At 44.7% G+C, this 19,337-nt stretch overlaps 1 protein-coding gene across 1 annotated transcript in view; it reads left to right on the top strand.

Moving 5' to 3' along the window:
- Positions 1-11,885, top strand: part of ITPKB (inositol-trisphosphate 3-kinase B) — an 87,953-nt gene extending 76,068 nt beyond the window's left edge. Inside the window, exons 5-8 of the mRNA XM_081903880.1 lie at positions 2,548-2,752; positions 4,602-4,703; positions 8,290-8,361; positions 9,542-11,885. Coding sequence (XP_081760006.1) covers positions 2,548-2,752; positions 4,602-4,703; positions 8,290-8,361; positions 9,542-9,757 — 595 coding nt within the window. The 3' untranslated portion in view covers positions 9,758-11,885. The remainder of the gene's footprint in view (positions 1-2,547; positions 2,753-4,601; positions 4,704-8,289; positions 8,362-9,541) is intronic.
- Positions 11,886-19,337: the final 7,452 nt, after the last annotated feature.

Here is a 19,337-nt window from a genome sequence, read left to right as displayed (position 1 = left end):
TTACTCGTTGTGAGGAAAAATGCCGTTTGCTCTGTTTGGCTTGGAATCTGTTTGCGCTGAGGGAAAGCAAAGTTCAAATTAACTGCATGAACAAATGGAAAAACATTCTAAGCTGGGTTAACGAGTACTTTCCCCCCAAAAAAGTACATCCTTGTTCAAGGAGATAGCGGAGGATTTTTGCCTCGCAGTTTGTTTGACCTAGAAGCAACTTGTAGGTCTGGTATACAAGAGTACTTCGAAACTGGTGGCAACTGTACAGAAACTTGAACTCTTTTTGAGAACCCTTGGCCGACTAATTCAAATTCAAACTGGAGCCAAAATTCTTCATTAATGGTACAAAGGATACCTTTTCAATACACAAACAGCAGCAAAGAGTCGGACAAGATTATTATGGCAGGAAATGCGTGACGCGAGAGGCAATAGTAATAATAATAATAATAATAATAATAATAATAATAATAATAATAATAATATACCACCCATCTGTCTGGGTTGCCCCAGCCACTTTGGACAACTTCTAACAAATATAAAAACATAATAAAACATCAAACATTAAAAACTTCCCTATACAGAGCTGCCTTCACATGCATGCAATTCTCCATCCAGACAGATATGAGGCAGTATTACTGGTCAAGGACAGAGTCTAGCAGTTGAGAGCATGGAGTCAATGAGGGGTGTGACCTGGAGAAGGGAAGGGCCTAGGAGAGTCCCCAGGATTAGATTGAGAGGCTCCCTATCCAATCCATGACATAAGATTTCACGGACTAAGGTCTACTTCAGTTTATGCCAAATTTCAGTGACTTGGTATATTGTGGAGGGAAGAGGGGATGATCTGGAACTGGAGATTACACCTGTTGGTGATAACTCTGGCTAGTATTCAGAGGAATATAGCCTCTCGTTATATATACCGAATAAGCCCTGTTGTGTGGCATGTGGAATGCTGAGAAGAACCGAGTCAGCTTTGGAATTTTATTTCAAATATCGGTTGCTGGGTTTTTAACATAAATGGTCACAAATTGCTCGGCTGAGTGTTCGTTTTCTCAGTTTTCTCAGATATTAAAAAACCCAACAGAACAACTATGCAACAAGGCAGGTTTATCTCTACTAAGAAGCAGATGTGTTACGTAAGATTAGTTTTGAGGAACTGATCAAAGACTTTGCAATTAGAAAAAGCAGGAAAGTTTTTTTTCAAATATAAGGTGAATACAAAGTGAAGGATAACGTGAAGTATACAAAAAACCCACCACATTATTTTCTATCTTATTGCAGGTTTTGTTTCATTTCAAAAAATGCCATTTTATTTTATGGTTCATTGTTGTTTATATTTTAAATTAGATATATACATGGAGGCACCCAAAAACCTGTGTGCTTAGGGTCTTAATCCAGCCCTGCCCACCACACTCGCCTCTCTGGCTTGTATGAAACATTTGGAATATGGTTTTATATCTGACACTCCTCTTGTTTGGAAGGCCTACAGGCAACCGTTCGGCCTTCCCCTTCTTCCGAGACACAAAACCTGCTGCAAAGTGCTTAGTAACTTTCATAGCTGGGAGCAGATTTGCATTAAAGTCTGGATATGCGTTTGGCTCCCAAATTTACTGACTACAAATCTGTAGTCAGCCTTATCTCTACTAAGTCAGCAGACGTTATTGGAGCCAGGAACTTAACATTTAGGCTTGTTTGGGGCAGCAAAAAAGTAACTTGAGGAAGTGCTGCAGGGTGACTGGCATAAATTTTGCTGACCCAGGAGTGCCCCGGCCTGTGCCATTTAAAGCAGCTGTTACTAATAGAAAGCAGAGACCTCTAGTGGGCAGATGGGGAAGACATGCTTAGGAAAAGTGTCTTTTCTGAATCCTTGTCCCCCATCACAAATGGAATTAAAAATCAGTAGGATCCCTGCATTTGACGAAGGCAATGGATGCACAGAGCGGCTCACTCAATACTTTCATCATCATAATGGGGGGTGGTGATCAATATTAATACTGCCAAATTAATGCCCTCTGAGTGATTCACAATTCCAGGTGTCCCTTATATCTGGAAAGGATGCTGAATTGCAAACTGCTCATGAGAACTACCCACCTGTATAATTTATGGCCTTCTCGTGCAATTATTTTATCCTTTCATGGTTGTTTGAAAGAGAAGGCTGTGATCTTTATTCATGGTCACCTTCCATAAATGTTGTTAAATACAAGTGTTTGGTTTCCAGAATATAAAGTGTTTGAGCAGTGCACTAGATCAGCCTTTGGCCTGATCCAGGGCAGAGACTGCTCTTAAGTTCTTAGCTCAAATCGACACATGCATTTCCATTCTAGGTATTGCTCTTTTTAGGGTGTTTTGCCCTAGTTAGTTGCAAGTTTCTACCACTGTGTCTTGGTAGGAGATTAACTAGCAGCACATGGAAGGTTTCTGACCTCGCTTTCAGGTTTCTGGAAATCCTAGAGGATCAAAATATGAGGGAGGCCGAAAACTTGCCCCCCCCCCCCCAGTTGGCTGTGATAGATAAGTTTCCGAAGATGGTGAGAGTAACACTTAATGTCCTCTCTGCAGAACCTACTTGGAGGAAGAACTAACAAAGGCCAGGAAGAAGCCAAGCCTACGGAAGGACATGTATCAAAAGATGATTGAAGTGGATCCGGAGGCTCCGACTGAGGAGGAGAACGCCCAGCGTGCCGTAACCAAGCCCCGATACATGCAGTGGAGGGAAACAATAAGTTCTACAGCGACTCTCGGATTCAGGATTGAAGGAATCAAGGTGAGGGTTTCGAATCTATCCGGTGTATAACAGAGATGGAATATTTCCTGAGAAAGGTACTTGCCGGGAGTTCTGCCTTTGTCAATAGAGTTCCCGATATACTGCAACTGAATATGCAGTTGAACTAGATGTTTAAGCAGTTTTGCCGAGTGCATTGTAATGAAGTTCTAGTTCCACCAAGGTCAAACGAGTTATTTCACCGTCAAACTGAAATGGCAGTCTTTGAATGTGTGTTGTAGAGAGTTCATGGGAGGTCTCTTGTAGAAGAAAGAGCTGTGAGTCAGGTTTTCGTACACTGAATAGAGATATACTTTAAATATATAAAGTGGTATATAAATTAAATTTAAAATGAAAATCCTGTAATCCCTTTATTGAGACATAACCCTTTTTCCTCCCTCTGTATAAACAACATAAGTAGATACAGATAGGTGAACAAAGATCGAAGGCGCTTGCCATAGTTCCTGCTGCCTGCCATCCCTGGGATTTTAATTCCTATCAGCCAATATATAAACATTATGGATGCATGGAGCTTTGCCACGTTGGTTTATGTAAGGTTGCAAAGTTATTCTTTAGGCAGGTTTCTTTGCCGATGGAAGTGAGCAAACTTGTGAACAGAAGAAGCAGAAGGTTGTGTGCCAGCTGAAAAAAAGAAAAGAAAAAGCCTTAAGAAGTTCTGTTTGGATGCAAGTGGCTAGTTCTGTTTTGAGGCTCGGCTTTCCTGTAGCCTCTAGCCCTGCAGCATTCCCCGGATATCCTGAGCAGTTATGGGAGCTTGGTGATGCATGGCTCACCCCATGGCTGGAGGCCGCAGGCCTTACCACACTCTCACAGCTGCTTGGATATCTGGGGAAGCAGGAGAAATGAATTGGAATGGAAACATAGCACCCTTTTGCGACTTTCAGCTGAGTCCGTGGCTGGAGGCTTCAGATACCAGCTCTCAACACAGCTAGGCTGCCAGACAGGAAGTCTTAAAGCAGCCACAAAGCAGTAAATAGCTGTCTGATTCCACACTGCACAAGTTGTTGTTTTTTTTAAAAAAGATGTTGTTAAATTGTCCCCTGGCACTACAGTGTGCATTCATGGAAGTCAGATTCTGAACAGGTGCTGAAATGAGAACCATGGGTGCAAAAGGGTGCTGTGTCTTCATTCCATCTGGATCTAAACAAACCACACGGACTTGCTCAAATTAGTACTTGAATTGTGCTGGCTTATAGAATTGTAGGGTTGGGAAAGGTCCCCAAGGGACATTAGTCCAAACCTCTGCAATGCAGAAATCACAGCTAAAGATTCCAACCTCTGCTTAGAAACCTTCCAAGGTAGTCCATTCTGCTTTGAATTACCGTAGTCTCCTCATTGCAGAATACTAAAAGATGTGGGCTAATTTATATGTTTAGAGGTGTTTGCAAACCCTGTGGATTTCAAGGAGTTTGGTTAGTAGTGCTGGGAAAGGTTCATGCCTGAGATGAATTGATCATCAGCCTCTGTATAGCACAGAGGTTTATACTTGCAAACCATTTCACATGTTGGCATGTGGGACAAAGGGCTGGACTTGGCAATGCAGATCCCTTCCTGTAATTTCCACAGCTGAAGAAAGAATATTGTATTGTGTTCAAAAGCTGCAAATACCCCTAACCCCCCCCCCCAAATAAAACCATTCTCAAGTCTTCTCTGGACAGTCTGCAAGTCATTCAACCCCCACTCCATGGCTGTTATTTAAACGATGGCCATCTTGTACCTTTGCCCTGTTGTAGGTTATTCCGCATCCTGTTTAATGAACAGCAAAGCTGTCTGTTGACACAAATGCATTCTTCTGAGTAATAGCCTTGGATTTCGTCATTGCTTTTTGCAGAAGGAAGATGGCACCGTGAACAGGGATTTCAAGAAGACCAGGACAAAGGAACAAGTCATGGAGGCCTTCAGAGAATTTACGAAAGGAAATCGTAACGTTCTGGTGAGTCGCTGCAGCTGGTTTCCTTATTAGTTTAATACCCCAGGTTTCTTTAATATCCGCAGCTACATGCTAATGTGAAACCTGCTCTCTTTCCTCGGCAGTTTATGTTATGCACCAAGAAGATGCGCAATATCTTAACTAGTTCAGATTCTTAGTTAAGCTGGTCCAAATCCTGCCTGTAATGGAGCACTGAAAATGGGATTCCTTGAATGCTAGGGAAGTAGAAAGTTTTTGTTTTTTATGAGGCCCACCTATCCAGGCCTACACCCTTGACAGCTTCATCTTCTTTACTAAGCACTTTGATGAAGGAAAGAGTCCTGGACTGGCTGTGGGTCATGTCAGGGGAAACAAGCAAGAACTGTTGTCCTTCTCTGTCTGTCTGTCTGTCTGTCTGTCTGTCTGTCTGTCTGTCTGTCTCTCGCACTCTCACATACACACAAAGTTTAAACAGAAAGTTGGAAGTTTATGGTGCCTGGTTGGCAGCACAAGTGGGTCTATGAGTGTGGTAGTGACCATTGCCAGATTTATGTATCAGCTAAACAAACTAGGGACCCACTCTCTTGGGGGGGCCCAAAAAATTAAAGGGGAAAAAACCTGGATGTATATTTCCAAAATATAAGATAAAAAACAAATCAAATAAAATCTACATACAGCAACAGTGTTTTGTGTTGTGCAATTATTTCACTATTAATATACTTCTTCTTAATTGTATTTCACTATTAATATACTTTTTCTTAATTGTATTTGAGTTAACAATTATTTTGATAAAATAAATATTTTGTTATGTGCAAATGGCTTTGGATACCTATTAGGTCCATAAATTACCATATAGCATATATTCAACACAAAAAAGCAGCAAGAATTTGTTGTTGACAAAGGACAGCTGGACATATAAAGAGCCCTGTTACCTTCAGTAGCTTAGGGCCTCATCAAACCTAAATCTGGCCCTGGTAGTGACCCATTCTTAGTGGCTTTCCTGACAGCTGAAGGCATCTTTCCTTCAAGGCATAATGGAGAGAGCTCCAATGTTCAAACATGGTTACAAAACCTCTTCTATTTCACTACAAGGGACAAGCAAACTACAATCCTGCTGCTCTCCCTCAATCTGCCTACTGCTTTTTGGTCCAGAGGTGTGCACCTGCTGTAACATTTGTCAAATCTTCCTCCATGGTGGTGGCTGGAGCTTGAACAGAAGCCTGTCAGGGGACAAGGAAAGATTGATAGGTGTATCAATCTCACATAATTTTAGGCCACATGGGATTACTCATAAATTTCTAGTTACAAATGAAATGCAAGTACCCTCTGCAAACTGAAAAGATCACAAATATATGCAGGAGGAGGCCTTTTAGCTTGCAGTGAGCAACCCTGCACCATTACTGAATCCTGGAACAATGCTGTTGCTGAGGGAGGAGGAAAGGTGGGTGCATCTTGTGATTTGAGGAAAATGGCAACCCTTCCAAGTAAACTGTAGAGTTTTGTATACCTGGAAACTGCGCTGAAGCTCCCCACCTCTTTATTTCCTGGAAGCCAAGGGCTGGGAATCCCATCACCTCTCCTAAAGAGTTGATCCCGCACACACACCCAACCCTGTTGCTTGGTGAAATAGCTCTAAATATTTTGCACCATGTCGCCCTGGTGGGTGACCTGACGCCAGGAAGTGGCAGGAACCCTGTTGGCTTCCTTTGACCTCGTCAGTAGATTTCAGTATTGTTGAGCATCGTGTCCGTCTGGGTTGTCATGCCAGGAACGGACCAGGAAAGTCCAGGATAATGGTGGTGCCAGTCCTTTCTGAAGGGAGAGACCCAGAGAGTGGAGCCAGAGGACTTTTGATTAGCCTTTGGAGTGTCTCATCTTGTTCTGATTTTAACAGCTACATGAAACCAGTGGGAAAAGTTGTATGAAGGTTTGAACTAAGTGCCTTCAATATGCAGGTGATGTACAGCTCCACCTCTCTCTCTCAACCTCCTATTAGATGAGAATGAATGCATCTTTGCATTTCCTCTGCAAACCACCCAGTTGGGCAAGTGAGCTCAATTTTAGATCCCACCACGTACAGTCTCAGACGAGCATCTCTGAACCTGGCTCTTTACCCATAGCAGGTTTGCAGAGATAGTTTACAATGGATGGTAGTTAATGGGGGCTTCTTCTGGAGCCAATGAAGAAAGCTGCTGCGTTGCTCACTGCCGAGCCGTTCTGCTATGTGAATCATTTTGCTTGCAGTCCGGAAAGGTCTGAAAAAAAATTAAAAGTGAAATGGTTCTTGTGACCGTGACTCCTTACGTCGTGGTTGGGGGAACCTGTGACACACCAGCTAGTTGCTCCCATCAGCCCCAGCCAGCGTGGCCAGTGGTCAGAGAAAAGGAACATCTGGAGAGCCCCCTGGTCTTCAGTCTTGGGTGACCAACCTGTAACGCAGGCAGGAGAGATTGCCACATTTGTGGGAAGGTGCAGGGTAGTGTCTGGGTCTGCCTGCCCTCCTGCTTGCCTTTTTAATCCTGCCCTGTAGCCTCAGCCACTTCCAAAAGAGGGTGCACGTGTATATGCTGAAGCACAATAGTATTCCACTGTTTGCAGACCCAAGACCCACCTTCAATGCAAAACAAGCATTTGGAGACTCTCTTAATATTTAAGCATGTGTTGGTAAGGTGGCAGTGCTGCTGTTGTGGCCCATCTCAGATCAGGCCGGGACCCAGTAGCTGAACACCAGTGCTGTATTTCATGATAGCATGCCATTTTGCTGGTTCTGGACCCTGCTTGTGTTTTACTTTACTTTTTTCTTTTTTTACTGCTACAGCCTTGAAAACTTTTCACCTCCCCACCCAGCTGCTCATATAGATATATCGATATAATTTTAACATCATTTTCAACAATCATTTAACACAATTTCATATCTTATACAATTTGACTTCCATCAATCACATCTGAAAATTTTCCAGTCTTTTTCACTTAATTTACATTTATTAATTTCACTATTACTTTTCATTATCTTAACTAATAACTCTCTTCATAATCTTCCTTGCAATATTTCATATATTCCTCCTTACAAAACTTCTTGTAATCCTACTAGCGTAATCTGTTGATTACAATTGCTTTTCAAATAATTCACATATTTATTCGGGTCCTCTGAGAATATCTGATCCCACAGGTTTCGAATCCTTCCTGTCATCTTATCTAATTCTGCATAGTCCATTAATTTCATCTGCCATTCTTCTTTTGTCAGTAATTCTTCTTGTTTCCATTACTGGGCCCCAGCTGCTCTTATTCAGCCAGTTACTGAGAAGGGCAAAGGAACAGGGGCAAAACTGGCAGCGGTGTAAAGCGCTGGGAAGTCTGTGCTGGCTGCTTGGAAGTGCAGCTCACCCAGCTTGCAGTCCTCATACAGGAGCGGTTATTTGGCTTACAGGCAGAGTGTGTGTGTGTGTGTGTGTGTGTGTGTGTGTGTGTGCGCAAAACAAATTGCAACTCCTTCCGTTCAAACTATGTGAGGAATGTGCAGCCTCTTGCTAAGCAAGGTCAACGCTCAGAGACTGGGTGCTTCAGAAGTATTTTCAAAGCTCTTAAAAATGTTCTTTTCTTGCCACTACAGAACGGCTACCTTAACCGGTTGAAGGGAATCCGTGATACCTTGGAATTGTCACCATTCTTCAGGGGCCACGAGGTAAAAACTAAACCGCCTTTCTATGATCTCTTTTTTTAAAAAGGTTAGAACTCTGGTCAAAGCTAAGTTCGGTTTACCTAAACAAGTTAGCGGACTAGAATCTTTCCACAAGCTTTGGAATTGCATCACTATTTGATATTCAATAATTTGATGTTCATGGGGGGTGGGGTGGCAAACTACATGGGGACCATAGTGCAGGGGGAACATACTGCAGCCCTGATCAGAACCACCCCTACCCAACCCCCTGGTATTCACACTAAGTAGAATGCTCCCAGTGTGAATAGCAAGTGCAGGGCCCCCAATTTTGATCAGGGCTGGGGTTGAAGGGAGGAAACCCCCCCTCTCACCCCCCATTATATTCCCAATCTGGCTTGCCCACCCCCACCCCGGCTGCCATTTATGTGATGAAAAGTCCTGTGTGTCATTTGGTCCTGAAAGTCTGAATAAATGTGAGAAGTGACCAGGTTCTCTCCCTGACTAAGGACAGAAAGAGAGGGGATTTCGCCCCCAGTGCATTTGGGGAGCTTCTTATCCCTGGAGATTCAGGCCTTTCAGTTTTAGGCTGGCACTGGGTGGCAGAACTTATTTAACTTTCCTAAAACTGCTGCTTGGAATTGAATTTTTAACTGGGTTTGTGACTTGGGAGAGCGGATATTCAACAACTGCTTTTTTTTTTAATTGGCAAAGAGAGTTTCTACTCCTCTCACATTGCATGTTTTAACTTCCCCGTGACCTTGAGAGCTAGCAACCTTGTTTTCATATAACCCAAGAGTGCTATGGACACAGCAGGCCCAACACCATAGAATGCCAAGTTTTGCCTTTAGACCAAAGCCGGCCCAGCCATGAAGCAGGGGGAGGCAGCTGCCTCAGGTGGCAGAAACAGAAGAGGTGGCGCTGCCTCAAGCGCCCCACTGCCACCTCGGAAGCAAACCACATAAAAACTAGGTGCATCTTATGGAGCGAAAACTACGGTTTTCTGATCCACCCCACCAGACTAGTGAGGCTAGGTGAGGGCTCCTTTCGCTAAGCCTGGGTGGGAAGGGAGCTTTGGAAACTGCTTCTCCATTGTGGCGGTGGCAGGCGGTGTTTTGCCTCAGGTGCCAAAATGTATTGGGCGAATGCTGACCACTTGCCTTCGAATCCTGTGTGATGATCCCCTTTTTATTTTTTCCTGTCGCAGGTAATTGGGAGTTCCCTCCTCTTCATCCACGACAAGAAAGAACAGGCCAAAGTCTGGATGATTGACTTTGGGAAAACCACCCCACTGCCAGAGGGAGAGGTCCTCCAGCACAACGTGCCCTGGATAGAAGGGAATCGGGAGGACGGCTATCTTTGGGGGCTGGAGAACCTCATCGAGATCCTAATGGAGTTGTCTCAGAGTGAAGACCTTCATTAAAGTCCAGCTCTGCCACTACTCAGAAGCCAGCCCCTCAAACTGACTTTCTGAACTGCACTACAAGACACTTTCTGCCCACCCTCTCCTTCCCAGCTCTAAAAGTTAGAAGCTCCTTTTATTTAAGGTGTAAATATGCAGTTATATATTTGCCAGAACAAATGCTGGATGTGAAGCCAAGCTTGGGACGATGGAAGTGCATACCAATATTGACTTTTTAGTCTTTAGCAGTTAAGGATAGTTCCCCCTTCGGTAGTTCTTATGCAATCTGTGTTTAACCAGTTAGGGTTTGTACAGTTCTCATACACCTCCGTTGAATTAAGACAGTGCCCTAGTCTTGCTTAAATTCTATCTACCGGTAGCTCAAAGCTGCAGAGCGAAGGAGAGACTGAGTTGTAATTATCTGCTGCCCTCTTGTGTCCAAAGTTAGTACATTACTTGGGCTGCTGATTTTAAAGGCAGTTTGCTGGGATTATCGGTGCTCTTTCCTCCTGAGAAGTTTCGGAGTCTTTGGAATCAAGAACTTAACAAGAACGTCCTTGGAGAAATATAACTGGTATTTTGAACAGCGGCCTTTTAACATGTACTAACCTCAGTGTAGTTAATCAGCATACAGGAGCTTGTTGGAATAATTTAATATCAAATCTACTTTTCAATACAGTCAAGCAATTTCTTGCTGGCATACGGCAGCTGCGCAATTGCCAAGTAGTTAGTTGAATGAATAGCAAAGCTCTGTCTGCTCCTGACATTTGATAGTGCATCCATTTGTCTACTGTGGTTGGGTTTGGACTGCTGGCGAGAAAAGTTCTGATCCCTTGCTCTAAGCCAGGGGCTCTAACCCCCACCAGGGGTTCCTGAACTGCGACCCCCATAATCCCTGAGCATTGGCTGTGGTGGCTGGGGGCTGATGGGAGTCCACAGTTTTCCTGCTTTTGCCAAGACTTTAGTTGTCTTGGAGTGACCTAGTAACCTGTCAGATGAAGTGCTGGCTTGCAAAGGGCTATACCTGCCGTTCAGGTTTCTCTTTGTTAACACTGCAGACCCTTCTAAAGTGGCAAGCAATGTCTCAGGTGTGTTCTTGCAAAACATTCCAGTACTCACATCTCAAAGGGCGGCATTTACTGATGTCAGGAGGTGAGGACAGTACATTTGCTTTTTTCCCCCTCTAGGAATTCACGAGTGCTGCAGAAACCTTGAGAAGGGGGACTGTTCAGTTGAGGTCACAGACTTTCCAGAGTTGTTTTTTTCTGGATGGTGTCAATACCGACAAATCCTTAAACCTTTCCATGTTCACGATGCATCCCAGATGCTTCCAGAACCCGTTGCTTCCATTCTTCCCAGTAGTCATGTGGCAACCCTGTTTGCCCTTGCAATGCGCTGGCTGCAGTTTCTTATCTCGAGTTGGTTCTAATGCTGCAACAAGTGTGTGTGTTTTGCAGGATGGTGTTTTGCCCTTTGGCTCCTTTTTCAAGGATGCAAACTCCTCGGGGGATTCCTTCATTTGTATCTCATTAGGCCCCTATCTGTCAACCTTCAGTGCTGTTGTAAATAGTTGCTTTGTTTGGCTGCTTTTCCCCTTCAGGTTTCCTTTGGTGTTTAATAATAGCCTGTGTGGAAGTGCCTTATGGACTACTTTCTGTTCCATTAGTGTCATGGAAAAGTGGTTTGTTTTTTTAAAAAGTTCTATTTATTGCCTTTCCTTTTTTTAGTTGCCTAGAACACTAAGTCTTAATGCATGGAATCTTTTAAATAATAATGCTAAGTTTTCAAAACATATTTTTTTCCATGTCTGTGGAGGGCAGGGAGCGAGTCCTTGAAGCAGTGTAAGTTTATACCATTTTTAAACTTGTATTTAGCTTTTAAATTGCTTCTATTATATATACATTTTTATTTTTTTAAGCCTGTTTGTAAAACAAGATTCCTTGCTTTGTGGCTTTCAAAGAAGTGAATTGTTTCTCCAGATGTCTCTTAAGGCCCCCCTGGAGACTGGAACTCTTGCTGTGAGGTAGTTCTCCCAACACATATTTCTCCCGGATTAGCGATGACACGAAGAACTTGCCGAGTTATAAAACTCCACCTATGCACAGTGCCTGTAAGTCAAATAACTCAAAATAAAGGCATACAAAATGGCTGCTGTTGTGATTCTCTGTCATTGTCCTAAGAGCCAAAGAGACTGAGTTAAATGGAAAATTGGCATGAGGAGATCTGATCCTGAAAAATGTGGCAGGTGGAAGCTTCACGAAGAAACCAGGACTAGTGTTTTGGCTGTGCAAGACGAGTTAAAGCCATAACCTCTTGAGACAGGGGGGGAGAACCTTTGTTTTACCCCAAGGACCACATTCTCTTGTGGGCAACCTTCCACAATGTAGGGGACGCTTTCCAGATTCAAAAGTGGGCATAGCAATGGATGTAGCTCTTAGCAAGGCACATTATTGTCGCTTGAGGACACATTCCAGACAGGCAAGGAGGTGGAGGAGCAGCTCTAGTAAATGGCATGACCTGGGGAGGTCCTCGGCCTGTGGGGAGTGCCAAGGGCCAATGACAGAGCCTCGGAGGGCCACACTGGACCCCCAGGCCTGAGGTTCCCCACCCCGGTCTCATTTTCAGAGATGTTTAAATAATACATTTTCTTTATCTGGAGCAGTTTCAGATGCAGCACTACATTGGGGAGGGAGAGGCTGTTAAAGAGCAATTGATCTCCCCTTTGTATTCCCTGTATTTTCCTGTTGCAGCTCACCAAGTAGAGAAACATGTGGACTGTTCCTTCCTCAGAAGCTAATGCATTCCCCTTAGAGGGAACATGACATGTTGTTTCTGTTGAATGTAATTGAGTCAATTTCATGCTCTTTCTCTGCCTTACCCTGTCTAGGATATATCTGAAATTACTTTTACCAGTGCAAGCCTTTCTTCAGAAGTAATTCAAACTGTGTTGCATGCTGCACACAACATTTCATCAAGGTTTCTCAACTGAAATACAGTCGTACTTTGGTTTTTGAACAGCTTAGTTCTTGAACATTTCAGCTCCCGAACGCTGCAAACCTGGAAGTGAGTGTTCCGGTTTGCAAACTATTTTTGGAAGCTGAATGTCTGATGGGGCTTCCGATTGGCTGCAGGAGCTTCCTACAGGCAGCCAGAAGCCGCGCGTTGGTTTCCAAACATTTTGGAAGTCGAACAGAATTCCGGAACGGATTCTGTTCAACTTCGAAGGTACAACTGTATGTGCCTTGCTTATTCTTATTTATTAAATTTATATACCGTCCTTTGTCCACAGGTTCTCAGGGTGGTTCACAAACTAAAAATACAATATAAAAACACTAAATATATGATTAAAAACAAGAATAAACAAATCCACCCCCAAAAAAAGTTTAAAGGGGGTATGAGATGCTAATCAGCCAAAGGCTGAAAAGGAACATTTTCTCCTGGTGCCAAAAGGTGTACAATGAAGGCACCAGGCAAACCTCCCTGGGGAGAACATTGCACAAATGGGGAGCCACTGCAGAAAAGGCCCGTTCTTGTGTTGCCACCCTCCAGAAGCTCACGCTGAGGAAGCACACAAAGAAGGGCCTCAGGATGATCTCAGGGTCTGGGTTCTCCCTCTCTAAGCTGATAGCCCAGAAATTGCTAAGACTGCCTAAGAAACTGTTAACAAGACAGGTGAGCAGCCTTGTCTACACATGCAGCAGCAGCAGGAGAAGGTAGTAATAGTGTTGCCACTTCTCAGAAGATTGGAAAGGGAAGTTTAACGGAGCAACAATGAGGAGAAAGAGGATAAGGACTGGCGGGATCTGGAGTCAACAGTAGGCCCCTTGCTGGGTGGTGGGCCTTGACAAGTGCCTGAGGGTACCAACTCCTGACTCTGGTCCTGGCTGCACCTGTTAGACACCCCCAACCCCCTTAGTTAAGATTTGAGAGTTATCTCAGCGTTCTAATTATGACAGGGAGGGACCAGGCAGTAAAGATCACACATTTTGAAGTCTCTCTCTAGCTCTGTGGTGCTAGCTGATGCCCTGTGGTACTTACAGCAGCCAAGAGGTGGCAGCACTTGGCTAGCCGCTTGCTTGCTGCTGTTCTTAATTCCTTCTCTCTTGCTCACTGATGTGAAATTTGCTTGGGATGTCAAATGCAACTCCTATACCGAATCAATTGCACTCCTCTGACGGGACTGAGGCAGTTCCACAAACAAGAGCCCAAAGATTAGGAACACAGTAGCCATTTTTTCCATTCTTGAGAAATGATTTCTATTTCTTTTCATACGGACCGTTTCCCCTTTCATTGCCAAATGCAGATTTCTTTTGTATTCCGTCCTTGCAGGCTGAGAAGGGGTGCTTTGTGCAGAATTTGGTTCAGAAATTATCTCGGGAGGGGAAGGCTAAGAAGGCGGGACCTCCAAAATAGCCCAGTGAGGATGCTCTGGGGTCACAGAATGCTGGCTGATGAGTGAGCCTAGACTGCATGTCAATGGGCCTGTGGCTGTATCCCACATTTTCCCCTGAGGCGGAAACCTAGATTTCCCCACCCTACTCCAACACAACCGCCAAGCCACTGATGCATTACACTGTTTAGTTTTTGGAAAGGTTCTTCCAAGCCTCCTTTGAGCCAGCCCACTTCTGCAGTCAAACATCTGTCTCCTTGCAGGACTTGGTGTGGGAACCCATAAGGCTTTGGGCTGTTTGTTGCTATAACGTTTCTATTTTAAGAGTTTCCTTGGTGTGACGTACACAGGGGTTAAGTCAACTTGACTTGAAATGCTAGAAGCACAGCAGACCCTAGAAAGCTGAATTGGAGAAAATAGAACAGAGTTAAGCTTTATGTTGGGTGACAGCCTGGACAAGTTTTTTGACCTAAACTATTGCAGCTCTCTGGATTACAGGTGGAAGCACATTTGACTCTGTCCTCTTGCAGACCTGGGCCACACCATGCATTGAAAACACACTTGCACCACTTTTAGCAGTCATAGCTTCCCCCCTAAGAATTCTGGGAACTGTAGTTTGTTAAGTTTGCTGAACGTTTTACTGGAAACCTGACCCATATTTTGATTGTATTGTGTACTGATTAATCTCCCTGGGTCAGAGAGCTTTTTGTTGTTGTTCCACAGCTGTGCCTTGCAAGAATTAAATTTTACCCACTGAATTGGATCTTATCAGTTGCACAGAAAAATCTGGAGAGAAGTTTTGCTTAACCAAGCTTCAATTCGGCGAGTAAGATCAGATTTTCTCGAGGCACAACAGCGGTATAGCGAGAAACAGAACAACAACCTCACTCATCTGTCAAACTTGACCGGCCAGTGCTGAATGCCTCTGGATTCTGTTCACCATCCCTTAGTTAGAGATCCTAACATCATGAGCAAGGGAGATGGTTATGGTAGCCAGGCCATCTTGTGAATACCTCTTATTTCCTATAATTTATATTCAGAATATATAAAGAACAAAGGAAGGTAGCAGATCCAAAGTCTAATGTAAGTCTCTGACAATGTTTCAAGTGTGGCAACATGTTTATTTGCTCAGTTGAAGCTCTGGTGCTATTTGGTCTATTTTTAAACTTCAGTTCTGACGAGACCTTTTGGGGGGAAACAAAGGAGCTTCGCAGAAGAGAGAGAAGAGAACAAAAGTGGTGGCTCAAATGTAGTCATTAGGTTATGAAACTGTTTTCCCTACATCTAAGCACAGAGGAAGGTGGTAGCACAATACATGCCAAGATGGCTCTGTCAGGTTGGTAAAACACACAATTGTGGTAAATAAGGCTTTTCTCTTAGTAATTTAAGGTTGTAAGGAGTGATACCTAGACTCAGTGAATTGCCACCTTCTCCCTTTAATCTGACTGTGGCCCACGTTCAATTTAGGCAACACACTTGCGGATCTTGAAGCCTGCATCATGCCCTCCCTCTGCTCCATTCTATGCTTTGCTGAGTTTACGGGCTGGATAAATGGTTTAAACCCAGAAATTTCATATTCACACATCATTTGAGGAATTCCCTGCCAATTACACCTCTGCTCAACATCATTTAACAGCCCAATTGTTTAAATTGTTCCTTGGTCTCTACAGCCACAGCAGCAGGTGCTATAACTCTCCTTCACCCCCAAAGGCACACTCCTCCATTGTCTGCTGAGACAGACGGATGCCAATCAGAGTGTCCTGAACCCCTGGCTTACCTGGCAGCAAGTCAGTATGTCAAGCCCCCAGTCCAGGGTCAATTCACTCATCCTAAATCCAATCCAAAGCCCAGTTCCACAGAGATGCTACAGCATTCAGACTGAGGTCCCTCAACATGGGCAGTTGAGCAGACACAGCCCCTCCCTTCTTCTGCCCTTTTATACTCTGCATGCTGATTGCAGCATCTGGGCTTGATGAGGCAGGTGACCCTCACCTGTTCAAAGCCTACTCGGGCTGAGGAATCACCTGCCTCCTCCCAGAGCTAGTGAGCCCCACCTGCCCAGCTAGAGAGCCCTTGCCCCTCTAGCTACTCTCTATGCCTCAGAGCCCACTGTGTGCATGGAGACGGGTGCCTCTCTGGCTCTGGTGATGGGTCCAGATCTCCTGTTCCTCTGCACTGACTCTCATCCCCTCACCATCCTCTGTCACCCTGTGAGTGACTTTCTACGCCCCCAACCTCTCCTCCATCTCCAGCTTGCCCCAGTGCGTACCATCTACATCTACAATCCTCTTCTTCCTCTCTATTGTCCTGCTAGTTCATGCCATTGGGCATGCAGCTTTTAAGTGTAGACCACGCCTGGAAAAAGCGGAGGAAAGGTAAATGTGGATAAGCCTTTGTGGTGGTGGTAAATATCTACTCTGCTGAAGCAGTAAATGGAAACGAGATAGAATCTCATTTGCTTGCCAAGTTCTCTCTATGGTAAAATGTGAGCTTGAGGAAGAGAGAGAAGCATAGATTGCTGCTAAGTGTCAAGCGATGCTTGTAGCCTCCTGCATGCTCCACTTCAGGGAATTCTGGTGTTAAGACTTTCAGGGAGGTTGGGGAACTGGCCAGGCAAGTTGTTTTGAAGATGGAGACCAGATGGTCACTCGAGTGCCCCTGGTGAGCATTTCAAAGGGATGAACTGGGTTGCATAGCTGCATCTGAGCGAGAAACAACAAAAAGGGCATGAAGCAGGCCGGAGAGTTGCTTTTGATGAGTGCTCCAGAAGCTGGGTGCTGCTGCTGCTGCTGCAAGAGCGGAGGACAGAGCCATGACTTGCTCTGTGCTAGATCCAAACCTGTGACAAATGAAGAAGCACAACCTTCTTGTGAGCCTCTCCAGCCTATGCCCAGGTTGCATATAAAGGTAAAGGGACCTCTGACCAGTCGTGGCCGACTCTGGGGTTGCGGCGCTCATCTCGCTTTATTGGCCGAGGGAGCCGGTGTACAGCTTCTGGGTCATGTGGCCAGCATGACTAAGCCGCTTCTGGCGAACCAGAGCAGCACACGGAAACACCGTTTACCTTCCCGCTGGAGCAGTACCTATTTATCTACTTGCCCTTTGACGTGCTTTCGAACTGCTAGGTTGGCAGGAGCAGAGATCGAGCAACGGGAGCTCACCCCGTCGCAGGGATTCGAACCGCCGACCTTCTAATCGGCAAGACCTAGGCTCTGTGGTTTAACCCACAGCACCACCCGTGTCCCAGGTTGCATATACGTACATGTAAATAAACCCAGTGTATCCTAAAGACACCACAGTCTCTGCTGACCATCTGTCCAAGCCTTGGGGAAGCATGTCAAACCCCAGGAGACTTTCATTGCTCATAGATTGGAGTAGCATGTAACAAAAGACTTCATTGCTTGCATTGGTTTTTTAAAATTTGCCTAATGCCAACTCTTTGTGAATATCGCATTAAGGACAAATGAGAAAGCACGGTGATGGGGCAGCATTATGAAGCCTGTGACTGAGGAAGCAGAGGAGGCTTTTCTCTCTTTCTTTCTGTGTGTGTGTGTGTGTGTGTGTGTTGCGTTGCTCAAAGGGTGCACTTACTAAGTGGCTAATTCTGCTTCCACTCAGTAAGCCCCTGCCATGCAATATGCTCTCACTCCCCAGAGATGAATCACGGCTGTACAATGTGCCACAGACAAAGAACACTTCCTGAATAGGGAACGGCGTTGTGCGCTGCTAATAAATTGAATTAGGCCCAAAAAGTGACACAAGGAGAGCAGTAATCCCTCCCTCTCTGCCCCCCCCCCAGCCTCCTGCCTTTCCACAGGCAGCCCTCATCTCGCTCACAGAGGGAATGTGGCTGCGATTTCATTCAGGCTCAGCACGTCTTCACCAGCTTGTCTTAGCTCTGTCAGGTCAGATTACACCAGAAGCGAACGATGCCTCCATTTGCTTCTTGGTGTGGACGCTTCACATGCGTGGCAGTGATTGATGGGAGAGGGTGCCAGTCGGAAGGAAGGGGTCCACAAAGGGCACACAAGGGGGCGGGAGCGTTCGGTGCGCCGAAATGCGGAGTGGCAGCTTCGAGGCTGCTTTGCGTCACTTTTCCCTACATGGTGATCAATCTCCATTCAGAAACAAAACCTGAGATCGGGGCTTAATGAGAGTCTCTTTCCTGACAAGCCTCCTGTCACAGCTTCGTGGCAGGAAGAAAGGCAACAGGCATTGCTTTGTGGCAGTTCTGAAACCACAGGGGCTTTCGCCAGAATAATGGGCCCCTCCAGATTGGTGTGGGTTATTTTTGCAGGTATATTCTGGAGCACGTCATTGACACAACAACAGTGCCCTGGTGGTGGACTTGTTCTGCTTTATTAGTTGTTCTGCCAAGGCTCCCTGATGTTGCTGTATTATTGCTATCAGGATGGGAGGAAGCACTCTCGCACTAGAGCAAAACAAACGTGGGCAAAAAATAAAAAATAAACTGGAAGATTTGTGGTACAAAATGTTACATTTGTGAATGCTGCCAAGGGGTAGCCAATGTGGTGCTTGTTTATAAGTGAACATTTTCTGTTGAAATGGGCCCAAGTAATGGTTAAAAAGCCATTTTTAAATTTGATGGCTGGCAGGTCAAGAGTCTCTCGGCTTCAGTTCGCCAACAAATGGAAACGTTAGATGGGCTACTTTTCGCACAAAAGTTTTAAAAGGAGGGTTGGTAACAAACTGTGCACCAGGCTAAGAAAACAAGGAATGCTGTTGTTGGCAACTCTGCATGCATCATTAGTAAATGCAAAAGAAAAGAAAAGGAAAAGGAAAGGAAAGAAAGCCTCCGGTACACTGTAGGAGAAACAAAATAAACTGAGTTAAATTCCAGCTTATTAATTTTAGAGCTGATAAAAAGCACGCTCCTTTGTAAAATGGCAGCCAGATCTAATTTGCTAAGCTTCCAATGTTCTCTTGCAAAAACATTCCCCCATGACGTTCTTTTTAATAAACCCTCCGTGTTTGGTTTCAAAGAGGGGAAGAGGCAGAAAGCCAATATCTTTGTAGATGTTACAGGGCACAACAGTGGGAGACTTTACAAGGAAGCTGGAAGCCGGGAGAATTGTACTTGCTTACTAAAATTAGTGTCTGCTGAGGTTCATAGCTCAATTTTTTTTTTTAGTGTATAAAAGAAGACATAAAAGCACCTAGAGAGTATCAGCCATGAATGCAAAACTTTTC

This window comes from Podarcis melisellensis (assembly GCF_964234715.1).
Source record: "Podarcis melisellensis genome assembly, chromosome: 3".
Lineage (NCBI taxonomy): Eukaryota > Metazoa > Chordata > Lepidosauria > Squamata > Lacertidae > Podarcis > Podarcis melisellensis.
Note: the sequence above shows the minus strand (reverse complement) of the source record. Positions and strands in the feature narration are given on the sequence as shown.